This window comes from Leuresthes tenuis, unplaced genomic scaffold (assembly GCF_036924035.1).
Source record: "Leuresthes tenuis unplaced genomic scaffold, fLeuTen1.0.hap1 SCAF_10, whole genome shotgun sequence".
In the NCBI taxonomy this organism is placed as follows: domain Eukaryota; kingdom Metazoa; phylum Chordata; class Actinopteri; order Atheriniformes; family Atherinopsidae; genus Leuresthes; species Leuresthes tenuis.
The window spans coordinates 181,362-199,633 of NW_027325364.1; the positions used below are offsets into that span (position 1 = coordinate 181,362).

At 50.4% G+C, this 18,272-nt stretch overlaps 1 protein-coding gene across 1 annotated transcript in view; it reads right to left on the reverse strand.

The window, feature by feature from the left end:
* Positions 1 to 3,003: 3,003 nt before the first annotated feature.
* The window catches only part of iqgap3 (IQ motif containing GTPase activating protein 3), a 29,160-nt gene continuing 13,891 nt past the window's right edge, over positions 3,004 to 18,272 (reverse strand). The window contains exons 17-38 of the mRNA XM_072393410.1: positions 17,054 to 17,221; positions 16,845 to 16,987; positions 16,591 to 16,761; positions 16,433 to 16,516; positions 15,725 to 15,796; positions 14,334 to 14,403; positions 14,030 to 14,238; positions 13,734 to 13,886; positions 11,804 to 11,967; positions 11,500 to 11,724; positions 11,272 to 11,412; positions 8,489 to 8,573; positions 7,882 to 8,114; positions 7,613 to 7,745; positions 7,414 to 7,516; positions 5,520 to 5,649; positions 5,355 to 5,442; positions 5,055 to 5,267; positions 4,686 to 4,849; positions 4,037 to 4,162; positions 3,843 to 3,951; positions 3,004 to 3,756 (exon numbers count right to left, since the gene is read on the reverse strand). Coding sequence (XP_072249511.1) covers positions 3,643 to 3,756; positions 3,843 to 3,951; positions 4,037 to 4,162; positions 4,686 to 4,849; positions 5,055 to 5,267; positions 5,355 to 5,442; positions 5,520 to 5,649; positions 7,414 to 7,516; positions 7,613 to 7,745; positions 7,882 to 8,114; positions 8,489 to 8,573; positions 11,272 to 11,412; positions 11,500 to 11,724; positions 11,804 to 11,967; positions 13,734 to 13,886; positions 14,030 to 14,238; positions 14,334 to 14,403; positions 15,725 to 15,796; positions 16,433 to 16,516; positions 16,591 to 16,761; positions 16,845 to 16,987; positions 17,054 to 17,221 — 3,098 coding nt within the window. The 3' untranslated portion in view covers positions 3,004 to 3,642. The remainder of the gene's footprint in view (positions 3,757 to 3,842; positions 3,952 to 4,036; positions 4,163 to 4,685; positions 4,850 to 5,054; positions 5,268 to 5,354; positions 5,443 to 5,519; positions 5,650 to 7,413; positions 7,517 to 7,612; positions 7,746 to 7,881; positions 8,115 to 8,488; positions 8,574 to 11,271; positions 11,413 to 11,499; positions 11,725 to 11,803; positions 11,968 to 13,733; positions 13,887 to 14,029; positions 14,239 to 14,333; positions 14,404 to 15,724; positions 15,797 to 16,432; positions 16,517 to 16,590; positions 16,762 to 16,844; positions 16,988 to 17,053; positions 17,222 to 18,272) is intronic.

Genomic DNA, 18,272 nt, shown 5'->3' on the forward strand with positions numbered 1-18,272 from the left:
ATTTGGTCACCAGGTATTTGGTCTCCAGGTATTTGGTCTCCAGGTACTTGGTCACCAGGTATTTGGTCACCAGGTATTTGGTCACCAGGTATTTGGTCACCAGGTATTTGGTCTCCAGGTATTTGGTCTCCAGGTACTTGGTCACCAGGTATTTGGTCACCAGGTACTTGGTCACCAGGTATTTGGTCACCAGGTATTTGGTCACCAGGTATTTGGTCACCAGGTACTTGGTCACCAGGTATTTGGTCACCAGGTACTTGGTCATCAGGTATTTGGTCACCAGGTATTTGGTCACCAGGTATTTGGTCACCAGGTATTTGGTCTCCAGGTATTTGGTCTCCAGGTACTTGGTCACCAGGTATTTGGTCACCAGGTATTTGGTCACCAGGTATTTGGTCACCAGGTATTTGGTCTCCAGGTATTTGGTCTCCAGGTACTTGGTCACCAGGTATTTGGTCACCAGGTACTTGGTCACCAGGTATTTGGTCACCAGGTATTTGGTCTCCAGGTATTTGGTCTCCAGGTACTTGGTCACCAGGTATTTGGTCACCAGGTACTTGGTCACCAGGTATTTGGTCACCAGGTATTTGGTCTCCAGGTATTTGGTCACCAGGTACTTGGTCTCCAGGTATTTGGTCACCAGGTATTTGGTCACCAGGTATTTGGTCTCCAGGTATTTGGTCACCAGGTATTTGGTCACCAGGTATTTGGTCTCCAGGTATTTGGTCTCCAGGTACTTGGTCACCAGGTATTTGGTCACCAGGTACTTGGTCACCAGGTATTTGGTCACCAGGTATTTGGTCACCAGGTATTTGGTCACCAGGTATTTGGTCTCCAGGTATTTGGTCACCAGGTACTTGGTCATCAGGTATTTGGTCACCAGGTATTTGGTCTCCAGGTATTTGGTCTCCAGGTATTTGGTCACCAGGTACTTGGTCACCAGGTATTTGGTCTCCAGGTACTTGGTCACCAGGTATTTGGTCACCAGGTACTTGGTCACCAGGTATTTGGTCACCAGGTATTTGGTCACCAGGTATTTGGTCACCAGGTATTTGGTCACCAGGTATTTGGTCACCAGGTATTTGGTCACCAGGTACTTGGTCATCAGGTATTTGGTCACCAGGTATTTGGTCTCCAGGTATTTGGTCTCCAGGTACTTGGTCACCAGGTATTTGGTCACCAGGTACTTGGTCACCAGGTATTTGGTCACCAGGTATTTGGTCACCAGGTATTTGGTCACCAGGTCGAGCTCCAGAGAAAACTGACTGTCTGTGGAGCTCCAGAGGGATGAAACATGATGGAGGTGGTTGAGGGTAGAAAACGAGGAGAAAAAGAGCAAATAGGTCCCAACATTAAGTCTCGTCTGTGAGTTTCCTCTCAGCTTTTTCATTTAACATTATTAGAATCAGATTAATCAAATTACAACCTTGAACTGGAAAGTGCTTCATTGACACAAGCACACAAACTCCAGGGGCCAGGAGCATATGAACATGAATCAAAATGAGCTCAAACTGACGTGATCAATCAAATCAAGTGATAAGAAAAGGACTCACCCAACAAGTGGCAGGAGGGAGCTACGACTCTCTGTCTCCACTTTAAAGCAGATCTCCTCCCAGAAGCCTCAAACTCCTTGTGAGAGGATCATATTGTTCAAATTACAGTTTAAATCAGCGTGAACATGTGGCAAAAGGAGACATTTTGAGGAAGACTGACTGACGGATGAGTAAAATATAATATATGAAACATGTAAAACACATAAAACCTGGTTTCCATTCCAAGTTTCAGCTGTGGATGAAAGAAGAAGCTTATTGAGACATGGTTTGCACCATAGTGAAATGGGCATAGATACGTGTGTATATATACATATAGATATACTGTATATCACTATATATTCACTCATCTATAGATATATATCTATATAAAGTGTGAAATCAGCAGATAAAGCAATCAGATAATTTTAGAAATAGTGCAAATAGTCCAGGCTGAGGGAGTCCATCGAGTTCAACGGTTCAGGAAACAGGGACAAAGGTCGCTCTCCTCTGGTCCTGCTGAACAGCGAAGCTTTGCAACCAGACATCAGTTGCTCAAAAGCTGGATGAAGAGTAGCAAGGTTTCATCTGACCAGAGTGTGAACAGGAAGTCACATCTCGGCCATGCTAGAACAGACCAGAGGCACTGAGGACTGTCTCTGAGGTGAAGGGGAACCTCAGGAGGTTGTTGGAAGCATCCAGTTCCTTCGGTCTGCTGCAGAACGTCACCACCTCCGGACGTTATAGTTCAGGTGGATCAGGTGAAACATCCAGTAGCTAAGCTGCTAAAGGCCTAGACTGCTGGGGGACCTCCCATGATGCACCTCTCCTCACCCCCCCCCCCCCCTTTTGTTTTCTCATATGACATTATTGTCATTAAGTTGTGTTTCTCAGGTGTCCTTAGAATGATGTTTGTTCCATCTTCTGTCCTTTAAAACCCCCATATTTATATTTATATATATATATTATATATATATATATATGTATATATATATATATATATATATATGTATATATATATATTATATATAATATATTTATATATATACACACACACACACACACACATACACATATATGTGCAAACTTCCTTAAATAGTGACAAAACAGAAGTCCTCCTTGGCACCAAACCCAAAGTCTGTCTCCCTCCCCTCAGGTGAAGCATCTCGGTACTTTAATGGATTTAAGGCACTTTTTTGTTCCATTGTTGGCGTTTCCTGAACGCAGCGGTGTTCCAGCATCATGTGGCGGCAGGACAGCTGCTCATCAGCAGAGGGACGGACAGAAGGTCTCCGGTGGTTAGTTTGAGATTCGCTGTCATTAAAACCTTCAGGAGCCCTTCTAACGGTGTCGGTTTGTTACAGTCACAGGAATAAATCCTGCCACCGGCTCACAGAACCGCTCACACGGACCTCACCTGCTCAGAACCAGAACCTCCCATCAGAACAGTTACTGCCCATGACTCAAACGCCAATAAAGCTTTCATGTTTATTGATCTTATAGAAGTTTCTCTTCAAACATTAATACAGAAACAGACAAAAGTGAAGAACAAACAGAAAGTGACAGGAAATATTTACAGTTCAATAAATGAGGCGTGTGATGTCACTGAGCCCAGGTGAGGGTTCGAGGTAAGAGACTTTACTCCACAGAGGAAACAAAGCTGCTCTATAAATGATGTCACACTCTGCTGGCATCTAATATCTGTGGAAGACTCGTTTTAAAGTGCAGAGACAGAAGGAAAGAAATGGGCTTAGTCTTATAAAAACATGCATAATGTGGTCAGATATCAAAAACAAAGTTAGGAGTGTAGAATAGATGATCCTCTGGTTACATTTTACTGATATAAAACAGTTAAAACCATTAGCACCGAGATAGGGCTGCAGGAAGATGCCTCACTCTGTTTATAATAGTTTAGAGAATAATTACCGAGTGAGACATCAAAACAAAGATAGCAGTGTGGGACAGATGTTCCACTCTGTAGTGAATTCTGAAGCAGACGGCAGCGTCAGGAGTGAAAGTTTAAAGCTTATCTGACATGAACAGAGAGAGCCTCACTGTTGGAGAAGCATTAGGTTAAAACAGACAGAACTGAGAAGTCCGAGTGTTTCTTGGTTCATTTTTTGAAGAACTTCTTGTTGAGAAGGAAGATGAGCAGATTGACATTAACCTTCGCCTTATCGAACATCTTCATCACTGCAACGCCATCATACTGCAGCTGCAGCAGGTCCTGCAAAACAAACAAACGAGCATTTACAGCTCGTGTCTATCTGAGAAACTGGCCCGGTTGGGACCGGTTTCCAGCCTGGTTCCTACCTGATATTTGAGCAGAAATTCCTCCATCTCGACTCCGAGGAACCGAGCTTTGACGTTAAAGCTCCCTTTCTCGGATCCAGGAACGATGTCAAAGACGACGTTCTTGAACCTGAAAGCGGAGGTCATGTGATCTCTTGTTCCATGTTGTCATAGCAACCTATTTATGTGCGAGTTTTTGTTGTGTGTGCGCTCACTGGGTCGCCGGCAGGTCTTCAATCTCCAGCAGAACTCCCTTCTCCTGCAGCCGGGCGGCGCTGTAGCTCAGGGCAGGAAGCCTCTTCTTCCCCTTACCGTCTGCTGCCTTCTTATTGGTCGATTTACTGCAGCACAGACCAATCAAGGTTCAGGCGATCAAAAAAACCCAGCATACATAAACAGCTCAGGGGGGGCAGCAGCTTGTACTCTGTAGAAAGTGGGTAATGTTGGCTGAAGCTCTGGACATATGTAAACTGGTGAGGGTGCTTCCAGTGGTTTAATAATAAAATACATTGTTTTTAAATGAGACCCACTTCTGGACGGGTTCTGAAAAGTCCTGCATAATCAAGCCATGATCCATCGAGTTTCAGTCGGGTAAATGTATGTCGATCTGTACTGAAGAGACTGTATCAATAATCCAACCAGTGAGACAAGAATTAATATTAAAGGTTCTGGTGACTCTATCAGATAAATAACGAGTTTGGGCCCAATTAAAAGCAGGGTTAGCAAACCCTAACCCTGCACCGCTGCCTCAGGCTGACTGGAGAGGCTCCCCCTGAGCAGCACTCGGTCATTTTAAGGCCTTCGCTACAGAGAAGGGAGTCGCCCTCCCCACCTGTACGGCTCTGATGTTCAGACGGTCCCTACCTGTTCGCGGTCAGGTTGTCCAGACAGGAAGTGATGTAATGTCTGTAGTAGTCCACCTGTTCACTGTGGAAGCTGCTCTTCTTCTGCAGGCTGCTGAGAGTCTGACGGAGCTTCAGGAGCTCCACCCCCCGGCACTGACGGTGCAGACGCTGCTGCCGGATGTCCTGAGGAGGAAACACACCTGTTACTGCTCTGCACAGGTCCAGCATGGAGCTCTGGTTCTGACAGCTGAGCAGAACCAGCTCCAGGTAACGGACCGTTTTAAGCACCTGAACGGGTCGCTCAGACCTCATAAAGACAGTGTTGGAGCCCCCCCCCCCGTGCCCTGTGAGGGTCAGACAGCAATGCATTAATGAGGCGGTGCATCACCTTGGCCAGCATCTGCAGGATCTGGTTCTCGGTTCCCGGGGGTCTCAGGACTCCCAGACCCTCCAGGCGACGAAGACTCCGCAGGATCTTCCTCTTCTTCTCCTCTAAACTCAGGTTGCCATTGGCAACAAGCGACTGGTTCCTCTTCATCTTCTCAGGTGTTCGAGCGTCCTGTTGCGCCCGACGCTGCATCAGCCAATCATGGCACACTTCCTGTTGGAAGAGGTCACATGATCATAAAGGTTACAGTGGCAGAAAGCATCAGCTTGTCTTTGACACTGCTCACAAGCTGCGTGTTACCTGGTCAGGAGACGTCTTCGTCTTCAGGATGTCACTCAGAGAGTCACCGGACTGAGTTCTGATGACATCAATGATCAGCTGTTTGGTGCTGGAACATAAAAGATAAATGACCTGAGCAGGTGAAGCCGACTCATCTACCAGAATAGCTGAGGCCGACTCATCTACCTGAGCAGCAGTCCTCTGGCATCTGGTTTGTCGTCTGAGTCACTGAAGATGTCGAACTTGTTGGTGAGAGTCAGAGAAACCTCGACCTTACTGAACTCTGACCCTGGATCAGCTGCTGATGAAGAGTCTCCTGAGGAAGAGGAAGCACAGGTAGCTGTTCACCCCCGTCCTAACACCTGTATACCCGCCCTAACACCTGTATACCCGCCCTAACACCTGTATACCCGCCCTAACACCTGTATATCCGCCCTAACACCTGCATACCCGCCCTAACACCTGCATACCCGCCCTAACACCTGCATACCCGTCCTAACACCTGTATACCCGCCCTAACACCTGCATACCCGTCCTAACACCTGCATACCCGTCCTAACACCTGTATACCCGTCCTAACACCTGTATACCCGTCCTAACACCTGTTATACCCGCCCTAACACCTGTATACCCGTCCTAACACCTGTATACCCGTCCTAACACCTGTATATCCGCCCTAACACCTGTATACCCACCCTAACACCTGTATATCCGCCCTAACACCTGTATACCCACCCTAACACCTGTAATACCCGCCCTAACACCTGCATACCCGCCCTAACACCTGCATACCCGCCCTAACACCTGCATACCCGTCCTAACACCTGCATACCCGTCCTAACACCTGTATACCCGTCCTAACACCTGTATACCCGTCCTAACACCTGTTATACCCGCCCTAACACCTGTATACCCGTCCTAACACCTGTATACCCGCCCTAACACCTGTATATCCGCCCTAACACCTGTATACCCGCCCTAACACCTGTATATCCGCCCTAACACCTGTATACCCACCCTAACACCTGTAATACCCGCCCTAACACCTGCATACCCGCCCTAACACCTGCATACCCGCCCTAACACCTGCATACCCGTCCTAACACCTGCATACCCGTCCTAACACCTGCATACCCGTCCTAACACCTGCATACCCGTCCTAACACCTGCATACCCGCCCTAACACCTGCATACCCGCCCTAACACCTGCATATCCGTCCTAACACCTGTATACCCGCCCTAACACCTGTATACCCATACTAACACCTGCATACCCGTCCTAACACCTGTTATACCCGCCCTAACACCTGTTATACCCGCCCTAACACCTGCATACCCGCCCTAACACCTGCATACCCGTCCTAACACCTGTATACCCGTCCTAACACCTGTATATCCACCCTAACACCTGTAATACCCGCCCTAACACCTGTATACCCGTCCTAACACCTGCATACCCGCCCTAACACCTGCATACCCGTCCTAACACCTGTATACCCGTCCTAACACCTGCATACCCACCCTAACACCTGCATACCCGCCCTAACACCTGCATACCCGCCCTAACACCTGCATATCTGCCCTAACACCTGTAATACCCGCCCTAACACCTGCATACCCGTCCTAACACCTGTATACCCGTCCTAACACCTGCATACCCGTCCTAACACCTGCATACCCGTCCTAACACCTGCATACCCACCCTAACACCTGCATACCCGTCCTAACACCTGCATACCCGCCCTAACACCTGCATATCCGTCCTAACACCTGTTATACCCGCCCTAACACCTGTTATACCCGTCCTAACACCTGCATACCCGCCCTAACACCTGCATACCCGTCCTAACACCTGCATACCCGCCCTAACACCTGCATACCCGCCCTAACACCTGCATACCCGTCCTAACACCTGCATACCCGCCCTAACACCTGCATACCCCCCCTAACATCTGCATACCCGCCCTAACACCTGCATACCCCCCCTAACATCTGCATACCCGTCCTAACACCTGTATATCCGCCCTAACACCTGTTATACCCGTCCTAACAAAACATTCAACAGTGTTAGCTGTAGTACCAACAAGCTCCTGCAGCATTGGAACCGGTCCAAGATCCCTCAAAATGTGTCTGAGGGCATCCGACGGGTCAGGGCACAGAACCTCCTGGTGCTCCAACAACAACTGAAGAGACACAAAGGTCCAGAGGGCACATTAAACCAGATACGAGTCATGGTTCCGGACCGGATCAGGGTACTGGTCTGGGTTGAGCTTTCTCACCTTGTGTGTGTTGAGCAGTTCGCTGACAGAGATGTAGATGACAGGTCTGTTGACGATCAGTAGCTCCGAGTACTCGTCCATGCTGAACCGGTCCTCTGGTTCTGGGACATCACAGACTGACAAAAGGAACCTCCTGACAGACAGAACATCCAGAACCATCAGGTCCACCTCCTTCCATCATCAAACTCAGAAACAAACTGACCTTGTAACACAAAACATTTTGTCCCAGATAAATCTCAGGGTCCTCTGGAACGTTCAGGTGACCTCACCTGAACTTGCTGTGGGTCTGGCTGATGTACTGGTTCAGGACTCGGATGTGGTATCCGTCCCCGTGGAAGTGCTTGTTAGCAGCGGCGTGCTGCAGCATGCGGGCGATGGAGCCCAAGATATGGCGCTGCTCCGGCTGCAGGTTGGAGCCGGCAGAGCGGTCCACCACGTTGAACCCGTCAGGAGCCACGATGGCTGGGTTCATGTAGCGGTAATAGACCAGGTTCCCTACAATCTGAAGGGGAAAATGATCAATGGATCAACCGGGCTGCAACAAGAGAAACAATTTCTGTTTCTGAGGTTCTGCTCAGTTCTTTGAAAAAAATGTCCCAAAGAATCAAAGAATCTCACACTGGCAGCACCAACCATTAGAAATACCTAATCAATACTGATTCAAATACAAGCTGTCAGAGATCCTCTGAACAAGAACCACTGTGGGAGGAGTCCGATTATCTTTGTGTTTAGCGCTCAGATAAACAACACGTAACACGCACAGCCAGCGGGATGCTGGGTGAGTTTACCACGCTGCGTCTGATTGGTCCGTCTTTGTCACTCTGTGACATCACGTTCGTTAATAAGCTCCTCCCCCTCCTCTGTCACAGTGCTCACCTTGTAGAGCTCGTCCTCGCTGGCTGCTGGAAACTTCATCTTCAGGGAGTCCCGGAGCACCTTTGCTGTGTAACGTAGACCATAGCTACAACAAAAAAACAACAAAATAAATACAAACAACACCCTGACAAACACGATGCTCGAGCATAAGGTGGGTTAGAAGTGCACCTGGTATCTACTGGGGGAGGTTGGGGACATGGGATCTGAATGCACCGTGTGTTCAGGACCTGCACGGTGGTTGTCCAGGGATCACCTGAAGCAGCTGACAGGCTTTGATGGTTTCTGAAGCTAAGGCCATGGACAAGGACTTTGGGTTGGCTTCAAGGACATTCTGGCAAACTATTTGACTCAGAAAGAGAAAGCAGCTCCGTCCCAGGTTGTGCTTGTCCTGGGTGGAGCGGACCTGAACTGAGGATATCATTGGCCGGTGGAAGGAGCACTTTGAGATTCTCCTTAATCCAGCCAGCATGTCCTCCACTGAGGAGGCAGAGTCTGAGGACTTGGAGGAAGACACCCTCCACCATGTTAGGGGTACCACAGGGGAAGCCTTTTAACTACCTCCACCATGTTAGGGGTACCACAGGGGAAGCTTTTTAACTACCTCCACCATGTTAGGGGTACCGCAGGGGAAGCTTTAACTACCCCCACCATGTTAGGGGTACCGCAGGGGAAGCTTTTTAACTACCTCCACCATGTTAGGGGTACCACAGGGGAAGCTTTTTAACTACCTCCACCATGTTAGGGGTACCGCAGGGGAAGCTTTTTAACTACCTCCACCATGTTAGGGGTACCACAGGGGAAGCCTTTTAACTACCTCCACCATGTTAGGGGTACCGCAGGGGAAGCTTTTTAACTACCTCCACCATGTTAGGGGTACCACAGGGGAAGCTTTAACTACCTCCACCATGTTAGGGGTACCACAGGGGAAGCTTTTTAACTACCTCCACCATGTTAGGGGTACCACAGGGGAAGCTTTAACTACCTCCACCATGTTAGGGGTACCACAGGGGAAGCTTTTTAACTACCTCCACCATGTTAGGGGTACCGCAGGGGAAGCTTTTTAACTACCTCCACCATGTTAGGGGTACCACAGGGGAAGCCTTTTAACTACCTCCACCATGTTAGGGGTACCGCAGGGGAAGCCTTTTAACTACCTCCACCATGTTAGGGGTACCACAGGGGAAGCCTTTTAACTACCTCCACCATGTTAGGGGTACCACAGGGGAAGCTTTAACTACCTCCACCATGTTAGGGGTACCACAGGGGAAGCTTTAACTACCTCCACCATGTTAGGGGTACCGCAGGGGAAGCTTTTTAACTACCTCCACCATGTTAGGGGTACCACAGGGGAAGCCTTTTAACTACCTCCACCATGTTAGGGGTACCGCAGGGGAAGCTTTAACTACCTCCACCATGTTAGGGGTACCACAGGGGAAGCTTTAACTACCTCCACCATGTTAGGGGTACCGCAGGGGAAGCTTTTTAACTACCTCCACCATGTTAGGGGTACCACAGGGGAAGCCTTTTAACTACCTCCACCATGTTAGGGGTACCGCAGGGGAAGCTTTTTAACTACCTCCACCATGTTAGGGGTACCGCAGGGGAAGCTTTTTAACTACCTCCACCATGTTAGGGGTACCGCAGGGGAAGCTTTTTAACTACCTCCACCATGTTAGGGGTACCGCAGGGGAAGCTTTTTAACTACCTCCACCATGTTAGGGGTACCACAGGGGAAGCTTTTTAACTACCTCCACCATGTTAGGGGTACCACAGGGGAAGCTTTTTAACTACCTCCACCATGTTAGGGGTACCACAGGGGAAGCTTTAACTACCTCCACCATGTTAGGGGTACCACAGGGGAAGCTTTAACTACCTCCACCATGTTAGGGGTACCGCAGGGGAAGCTTTTTAACTACCTCCACCATGTTAGGGGTACCACAGGGGAAGCCTTTTAACTACCTCCACCATGTTAGGGGTACCACAGGGGAAGCTTTTTAACTACCTCCACCATGTTAGGGGTACCGCAGGGGAAGCTTTTTAACTACCTCCACCATGTTAGGGGTACCACTGGGGAAGCCTTTTAACTACCTCCACCATGTTAGGGGTACCGCAGGGGAAGCTTTAACTACCTCCACCATGTTAGGGGTACCGCAGGGGAAGCTTTAACTACCTCCACCATGTTAGGGGTACCACAGGGGAAGCTTTTTTTTTTTTTGGTTGACATCCCTCTTAAATCTGGCATGGAGGTCTGGAACAACACCTGTGGACTGGCAGATTGGGTGGTGGTTCCCATCTTTAGGAAAGGGGACCGGAGAGTGTGTTCCAACTACTGTGGGGGAATCACACTAGTCAGCCTCTCGGGGAAAGTTTACTCCACAGCGGTGGAGAGGTGGCTCCGACCGATTGTTGAAGCTCAGATTCAGGAGGAGCATTGAGGTCTGGAGCAGTAGACCAGATTTTACTCTCTGAGGGAGTTACTGAGGGATCATGGGAGTTTGACCATCCAGTCTACATGTGTTTGTGGACTTGGAGAGAGTTTACGACTGTGTCCCATGAGTAATTCTGTAGGAGATGCTGCAGGTACCATGGGGTACCAGAGTAACTTCTGTGCCTCTCTAGAACCTGTATAACACAGAGGAGTTTTAGCATCTCTGGATCCTGTTGTCAGTAATGGGAACGCATCGGGATCCCCAGGAGGAGCTGGAGAGTGTCGGTGGGGAGAGGGACGGCTGGGTTTCCCTCAGATAAATGGATTAATAGTGTCTGAGTGTATGGATACCTACGGAAGTTTTGGGAGGCTGGAGGTAATGGCCTTGAGGACTCGGTCGGTCAGGTTTTTCAGGTTGATCATGGCGATGTCAATGCGCCTCTGAACTTCAGGATGGGACAGAGCCTCTTTGGGAGAAATCTCATATGGCAGAGTGCTGCACAGACAGGTGAGAAAGGCAGGTGAGGCAATCTGTGACTGACGGTTTTTGCAGATGAATCTATTCAGGTATGGGTGTACCAACCTCTTGTGTCCAGACTGGGTCTCGGTCTGGTTGATCCAGGTCTTGTAGACCTCCACCGGGTCAGTCCTGATACTGAGCATCCGGTCCTGAAGGACATCCTGCAGAGCCGGTCCGAGCGCCTCCCGCAGGGTGTTCTGACCTCGAGCGTGGCGGTAAAAGTTTACCAGCATTTTGATGACGGTGGGATTTCCTGTGACCACATCCTGAGGCTGCTCCACCTTTAGTCTGACCGCAGAGAGCACACAGGTGTGTTCAGATGCACGGTTACATCACAGACCGCAAGACAGACATCACAGCAAGTTACCTGATCTCGTATCTTAGCGCCGCGGTGAACAGCTGCAGCAGCAGGAAGGCCTCCCGCCGGTCGGATCCGTAGTTAAACAGACTGAACACCAACATCTCCATGAAGGAGGTGGAGCGACTCTGAGGCATCAGGAAGATCACCTGAGCCAGGTACAGGGGCTGCGTCTGAAACAGAGGCACGCCATCAGAACTCACCTGCAGCAGGTACAACAGGTGCGAGTCTCACCTGCAGCAGGTACAACAGGTGCGAGTCTCACCTGCAGCATGTACAACAGGTGCGAGTCTCACCTGCAACAGGGAGAACAGGTGCGAGTCTCACCTGCAGCAGGTACAACAGGTGCGAGTCTCACCTGCAGCAGGTACAACAGGTGCGAGTCTCACCTGCAGCAGGTACAACAGGTGCGAGTCTCACCTGCAGCAGGTACAACAGGTGCGAGTCTCACCTGCAGCAGGGAGAACAGGTGCGAGTCTCACCTGCAGCAGGTACAACAGGTGCGAGTCTCACCTGCAGCAGGTACAACAGGTGCGAGTCTCACCTGCAGCAGGTACAACAGGTGCGAGTCTCACCTGCAGCAGGTACAACAGGTGCGAGTCTCACCTGCAGCAGGTACAACAGGTGCGAGTCTCACCTGCAGCAGGTAGAACAGGTGCGAGTCTCACCTGCAGCAGGTACAACAGGTGCGAGTCTCACCTGCAGCAGGTAGAACAGGTGCGAGTCTCACCTGCAGCAGGTACAACAGGTGCGAGTCTCACCTGCAGCAGGTAGAACAGGTGCAAGTCTCACCTGCAGCAGGTAGAACAGGTGCGAGTCTCACCTGCAGCAGGTACAACAGGTGCGAGTCTCACCTGCAGCAGGTAGAACAGGTGCAAGTCTCACCTGCAGCAGGTAGAACAGGTGCGAGTCTCACCTGCAGCAGGTACAACAGGTGCGAGTCTCACCTGCAGCAGGGAGAACAGGTGCGAGTCTCACCTGCAGCAGGGAGAACAGGTGCGAGTCTCACCTGCAGCAGGTACAACAGGTGCGAGTCTCACCTGCAGCAGGGAGAACAGGTGCGAGTCTCACCTGCAGCAGGTACAACAGGTGCGAGTCTCACCTGCAGCAGGTAGAACAGGTGCGAGTCTCACCTGCAGCAGGTAGAACAGGTGCGAGTCTCACCTGCAGCAGGGAGAACAGGTGCGAGTCTCACCTGCAGCAGGTACAACAGGTGCGAGTCTCACCTGCAGCAGGTAGAACAGGTGCGAGTCTCACCTGCAGCAGGGAGAACAGGTGCGAGTCTCACCTGCAGCAGGTAGAACAGGTGCGAGTCTCACCTGCAGCAGGTAGAACAGGTGCGAGTCTCACCTGCAGCAGGTAGAACAGGTGCGAGTCTCACCTGCAGCAGGTAGAACAGGTGCGAGTCTCACCTGCAGCAGGTACAACAGGTGCGAGTCTCACCTGCAGCAGGTACAACAGGTGCGAGTCTCACCTGCAGCAGGTACAACAGGTGCGAGTCTCACCTGCAGCAGGTAGAACAGGTGCGAGTCTCACCTGCAGCAGGTAGAACAGGTGCGAGTCTCACCTGCAGCAGGTACAGCAGGTGCGAGTCTCACCTGCAGCAGGTAGAACAGGTGCGAGTCTCACCTGCAGCAGGTACAACAGGTGCGAGTCTCACCTGCAGCAGGTAGAACAGGTGCGAGTCTCACCTGCAGCAGGTAGAACAGGTGCGAGTCTCACCTGCAGCAGGGAGAACAGGTGCGAGTCTCACCTGCAGCAGGTAGAACAGGTGCGAGTCTCACCTGCAGCAGGGAGAACAGGTGCGAGTCTCACCTGCAGCAGGTAGAACAGGTGCGAGTCTCACCTGCAGCAGGTAGAACAGGTGCGAGTCTCACCTGCAGCAGGGAGAACAGGTGCGAGTCTCACCTGCAGCAGGTAGAACAGGTGCGAGTCTCACCTGCAGCAGGTAGAACAGGTGCTGGTAGGCCTCCAGTCTCTCCCTCCTCTCTCTATTCAAAGCCTTCAGGCCTTTACTTCTCTCTACACCCATCATGTCCGACAGCTGTTCCTTGTTCTTCCTCGTCAGTTTCTTACAGTGAGACACAACTTCCTGTTCAGAGACACAGAAACAGGAACATCTGAGGCGGGCCAGACTCTCAGGACTGGTTCCGGTTCTGCTGGAGAGGTCAGAGATCTTGATATGTTCGTGGTTAAGGTCAGGTCTGGGTCCTAGTACTTGGTACAGGCTCATACCTGCACGGTGGCTCTGTTCCGAACCAGGAGACCGATTTTCAGGTCCATCGTGTCCAGGTCTGCCTCCAGTTGGCGATTGAAGCGAATGCTCCTCACAACCTCCTCTCTGAGACGGAGAAACTCTGCCTCCTCCCTGATGTCACCATCTCCAACATCGAGAAGGTGAAGGAACTTCCTGACCACAGACAGGGGGGGAGTGTCCAAATGCACTGTGACAGGAGGGGGAGGGGCTTATTAATGCACAGGAGCATGATGTCACAGAGTGACAAAGTTAGACCAATCAGACACAGCGTGGTGAACTCACCCAGCATCCTGTACTCATGTCTCGCTCTGTTGGCTCTGAAGAAGGCCTGGATCTTTATGATGGCGTCCACCTGTAAACGGATTATTAAACATCAGAAACAGCAGCAGCTATCCCTTCCTGGTTCTGATGGAGGTTTCTTCCTGGTTCTGGTTCTGATGGAGGTTTCTTCCTGGTTCTGGTTCTGATGGAGGTTTCTTCCTGGTTCTGATGGAGGTTTCTTCCTGGTTCTGATGGAGGTTTCTTCCTGGTTCTGGTTCTGATGGAGGTTTCTTCCTGGTTCTGGTTCTGATGGAGGTTTCTTCCTGGTTCTGATGGAGGTTTCTTCCTGGTTCTGGTGGAGGTTTCTTCCTGGTTCTGGTTCTGATGGAGGTTTCTTCCTGGTTCTGGTTCTGATGGAGGTTTCTTCCTGGTTCTGATGGAGGTTTCTTCTTGGTTCTGATGGAGGTTTCTTCCTGGTTCTGATGGAGGTTTCTTCCTGGTTCTGATGGAGGTTTCTTCCTGGTTCTGGTTCTGATGGAGGTTTCTTCCTGGTTCTGGTTCTGATGGAGGTTTCTTCCTGGTTCTGATGGAGGTTTCTTCCTGGTTCTGATGGAGGTTTCTTCCTGGTTCTGATGGAGGTTTCTTCCTGGTTCTGATGGAGGTTTCTTCCTGGTTCTGATGGAGGTTTCTTCCTGGTTCTGATGGAGGTTTCTTCCTGGTTCTGGTTCTGATGGAGGTTTCTTCCTGGTTCTGGTTCTGATGGAGGTTTCTTCCTGGTTCTGGTTCTGATGGAGGTTTCTTCCTGGTTCTGATGGAGGTTTCTTCCTGGTTCTGATGGAGGTTTCTTCCTGGTTCTGATGGAGGTTTCTTCCTGGTTCTGATGGAGGTTTCTTCCTGGTTCTGGTTCTGATGGAGGTTTCTTCCTGGTTCTGGTTCTGATGGAGGTTTCTGTACTGTTACTGTTTTTGAATTGGCTCGATATGAATGAATTTGAAGTTTTGAATTAATTAATTGGATTTGATTGGATTATGATAACAATTAATCTAATTGGCTTGAATTGCTGCGATGGACTGGCGCCCTGTCCAGGGTAGTCCAGGTGACCCCGCCTTTCGCCCGATGACTGCTGGGAAAGGCTCCACCCCCCCGCTACCCGATTAACGGACTGAATTATAGAAAATGGGTGGATGGCTTGAATTGGACTGCATTATTGAATTGCCTTGAGATGACAATTGTTGTGATTTGGTGCCGATTAAATAAAACTTAATTGAATTCTGTATAAATTGGCTTAATCTGGAATTTAATGAATCTTTGAAGTGTCCTGAGACATTTGTTGTGATCTGGCACATAAATAAAATCGAACTGAATTGTAAGCATGGAGACTGCATCAGAACCTCTCACAGTCCTGGACTCACATTACGTCTGAAGAAACTCAGCCGGGCTCTGTATCTCCTCCTCGCCAACCACATCTTCACAAACGACTGGATCTGTCAGCACAAACATCAAAGGAAGGCGTAAGTTCAGCGATGAATCTGATAAAACCACCAAGTGGAAATGAGTCGCTGCTGATCCTCAACTCTCAACCTTCTGTTCCACCTCAGAGACTCATTTACAGCCCAGCTCTGACTTTCAGGGCAAACTCGTGTCCTTCCACACAAAGACTGTTCGCTGGAGTCGGCAGACGGAGGTCGTCTCCACTGATGGAACAAATTTACTTTACCGTTACCACATCTCTTCTTTCCTCAGACTTTAACCCCTGGATCTATGGCTGGAATTAGATTTAGATCCAACAGAATCAGCTGCCTGTCCTGCAGGACCTCCATCTCATTTTAAATTGTTAAAAAGTTCCTTTAGATCAGATTTAGGGTTGAACTCGCTGATGCGACTCATTACTGTATGAAACAGCTTCCCCTGGGAGGGATCTGAGGAGTTTAACGACTTTAAAACTTTAACCATCTGAGCTGGTCTAAGAGCGTAAATCATCAGCTTATAGAAGCCTCACTTCTTCTCCATCTTCTTATTACCTCAGATCATTTGATTCTAATCTCAGATGTTAAATGAAAAGTTTCTTCTTCAGCGAGTCTTTAAACATGTCTTCTTCTGTGGTGTCTGAGCCTCGTTACCTTGACGACGGCTCTCCAGTTACTGTAGAGGAGCTGCAGCCTCCGTCTGTACGCCCGCTGCTCAGCGAACCTCCTCCACTGCGCCTGAACACAAACGCAGAGTTCAACAGGGCCGGAGCGCACAGGACGGCGTTCCTGTGGCGGTCATGGCGTCTCACCTGGATGAGGATCACAGCAGGTGTCTGACTGACCAGGTAACGCCGCCGAGCCTCCAGGCGCCGCCTGAGCAGGAAGCCCCGACACAGAGCCTGCAGGCGCACAATGAGGGGCTCACTGCTCCGCCAAAGGACGCCGCGGCTGTAGGACGCCGAAACGCTGCTGACAACTTCCTGTAGGGGGACACAAGGTGCTGAGCAGTCAGAAAACGCCACACCTGAGAAACAGCGAGAGACTTCTCTCAGGTGAGCCTCACCTGTATATCCTGCCGGTCAATGAACACAGAGTTCTGTGTGAAGCCGTCGGGTCGCTCCCAGCTTCCCTCCAACCTGTTCAGGTGAAAGTAATGGAAGGATCCATCCTGCAGCCGGACCTGGACCCAGGGGCTCCTGTGGTGACCTGAACACAGTCACCTGGTCAGTCTGCGGCGCACAGAGGGACGCCGTGTGCTCACCTGTGTCTTACCTGAGCGCGTCCTGTGGGCCATCAGGGCAGCGAGCTCTCGCTGATACTCGGCAGCACAGTCGGGTAAAACGCCCCGCAGCTCCACCTCTGGCAGAACCAGAACCCGCAGAGTCTGCTTCGCTCGGTTCTCCTTCACAGCCTGGTTCACCGCAGCCAGGGCCAGGCACACTGCAGGAGGAGAACCAGTCAGTCTCAGTCCTCATGTCGCCGGGTTTGGGCGAACCGAGACGCCGTCATCGGGCGCTCGAAGTTCTGCGGGAGGGAACAAGTCGCTCTGCAGGTCTCCATGCTGGGGGGGGGGGGTGGTTTATAGCCTATAGGTAACAGCCGAATCCTTTGTCTTCAGGTCACAGTTAACAACAGTAACCAACGGCAACCGAGGTGAGCAGCTGGATTTGCAGCTGGAGCTCATCATGAAGAACAAATGCTTGCAAATGTTGAAGCAGGCGACAGAGAAGAGGTTTGTGGGGGGGTCTGTGGCCGAGGCTGAACCTACATCACCGGGTCACCCACTGAGGACCCGGATGAATAAATGCACTCCGATACTTTTAAACGATTCGCCGAGCTGCTGCTGGAAATTACGTTCTGAGCGGACCAACCACAGGCCTCAGGTCCATGTCACGTGTCGTTCCTACGCTTCACCCCCCCCAGGAACTCTTACATTAGTCTATTTTAGGTTAAAAGCAGGAACAGACAAAACTTTTAACCAGTTTTATAAACTCTTTGGTGTCCAGCTGAAGAGGCCTGAGGGACTCTTTCTTCCAGGTGCCCCCCCCCAGCACCAGTTTCTGACACGGGGCCCATTTCAAACCAGGGCTCCAGACTTTTATCCTCGGGTTCACCTGCAGTTTACAGGTTCCCTCTCTTTAAGAACAGCTGCCTGTTTTAGGCAGTATTGTAAGTCGCTTTGGATAAAAGCTTCTGCTAAATACAGAAATGATTAACTAACAATCTGTTTTTATTTGAAGCACAATTCAGTAACGAACTGAAAAGTGTTGGTGGTCCAAGTGCTTCGCTGAGCTGAAATTAAACATTAAATAAAACAATCTAAATCAAAGCCCTGTGATGGCGCCCTGTCCAGGTGACCCGCCTCCCCCCCTGGGATAGGCTCCGCCCCCCGCGACCCGACCGACGGATTCTGAATCTAAACTAAAAGTCTTTTGAACTCCAGTCAGTTACTGCACTGGTTACCAGGAGCAGCAAATACTTTCTTTGAGGC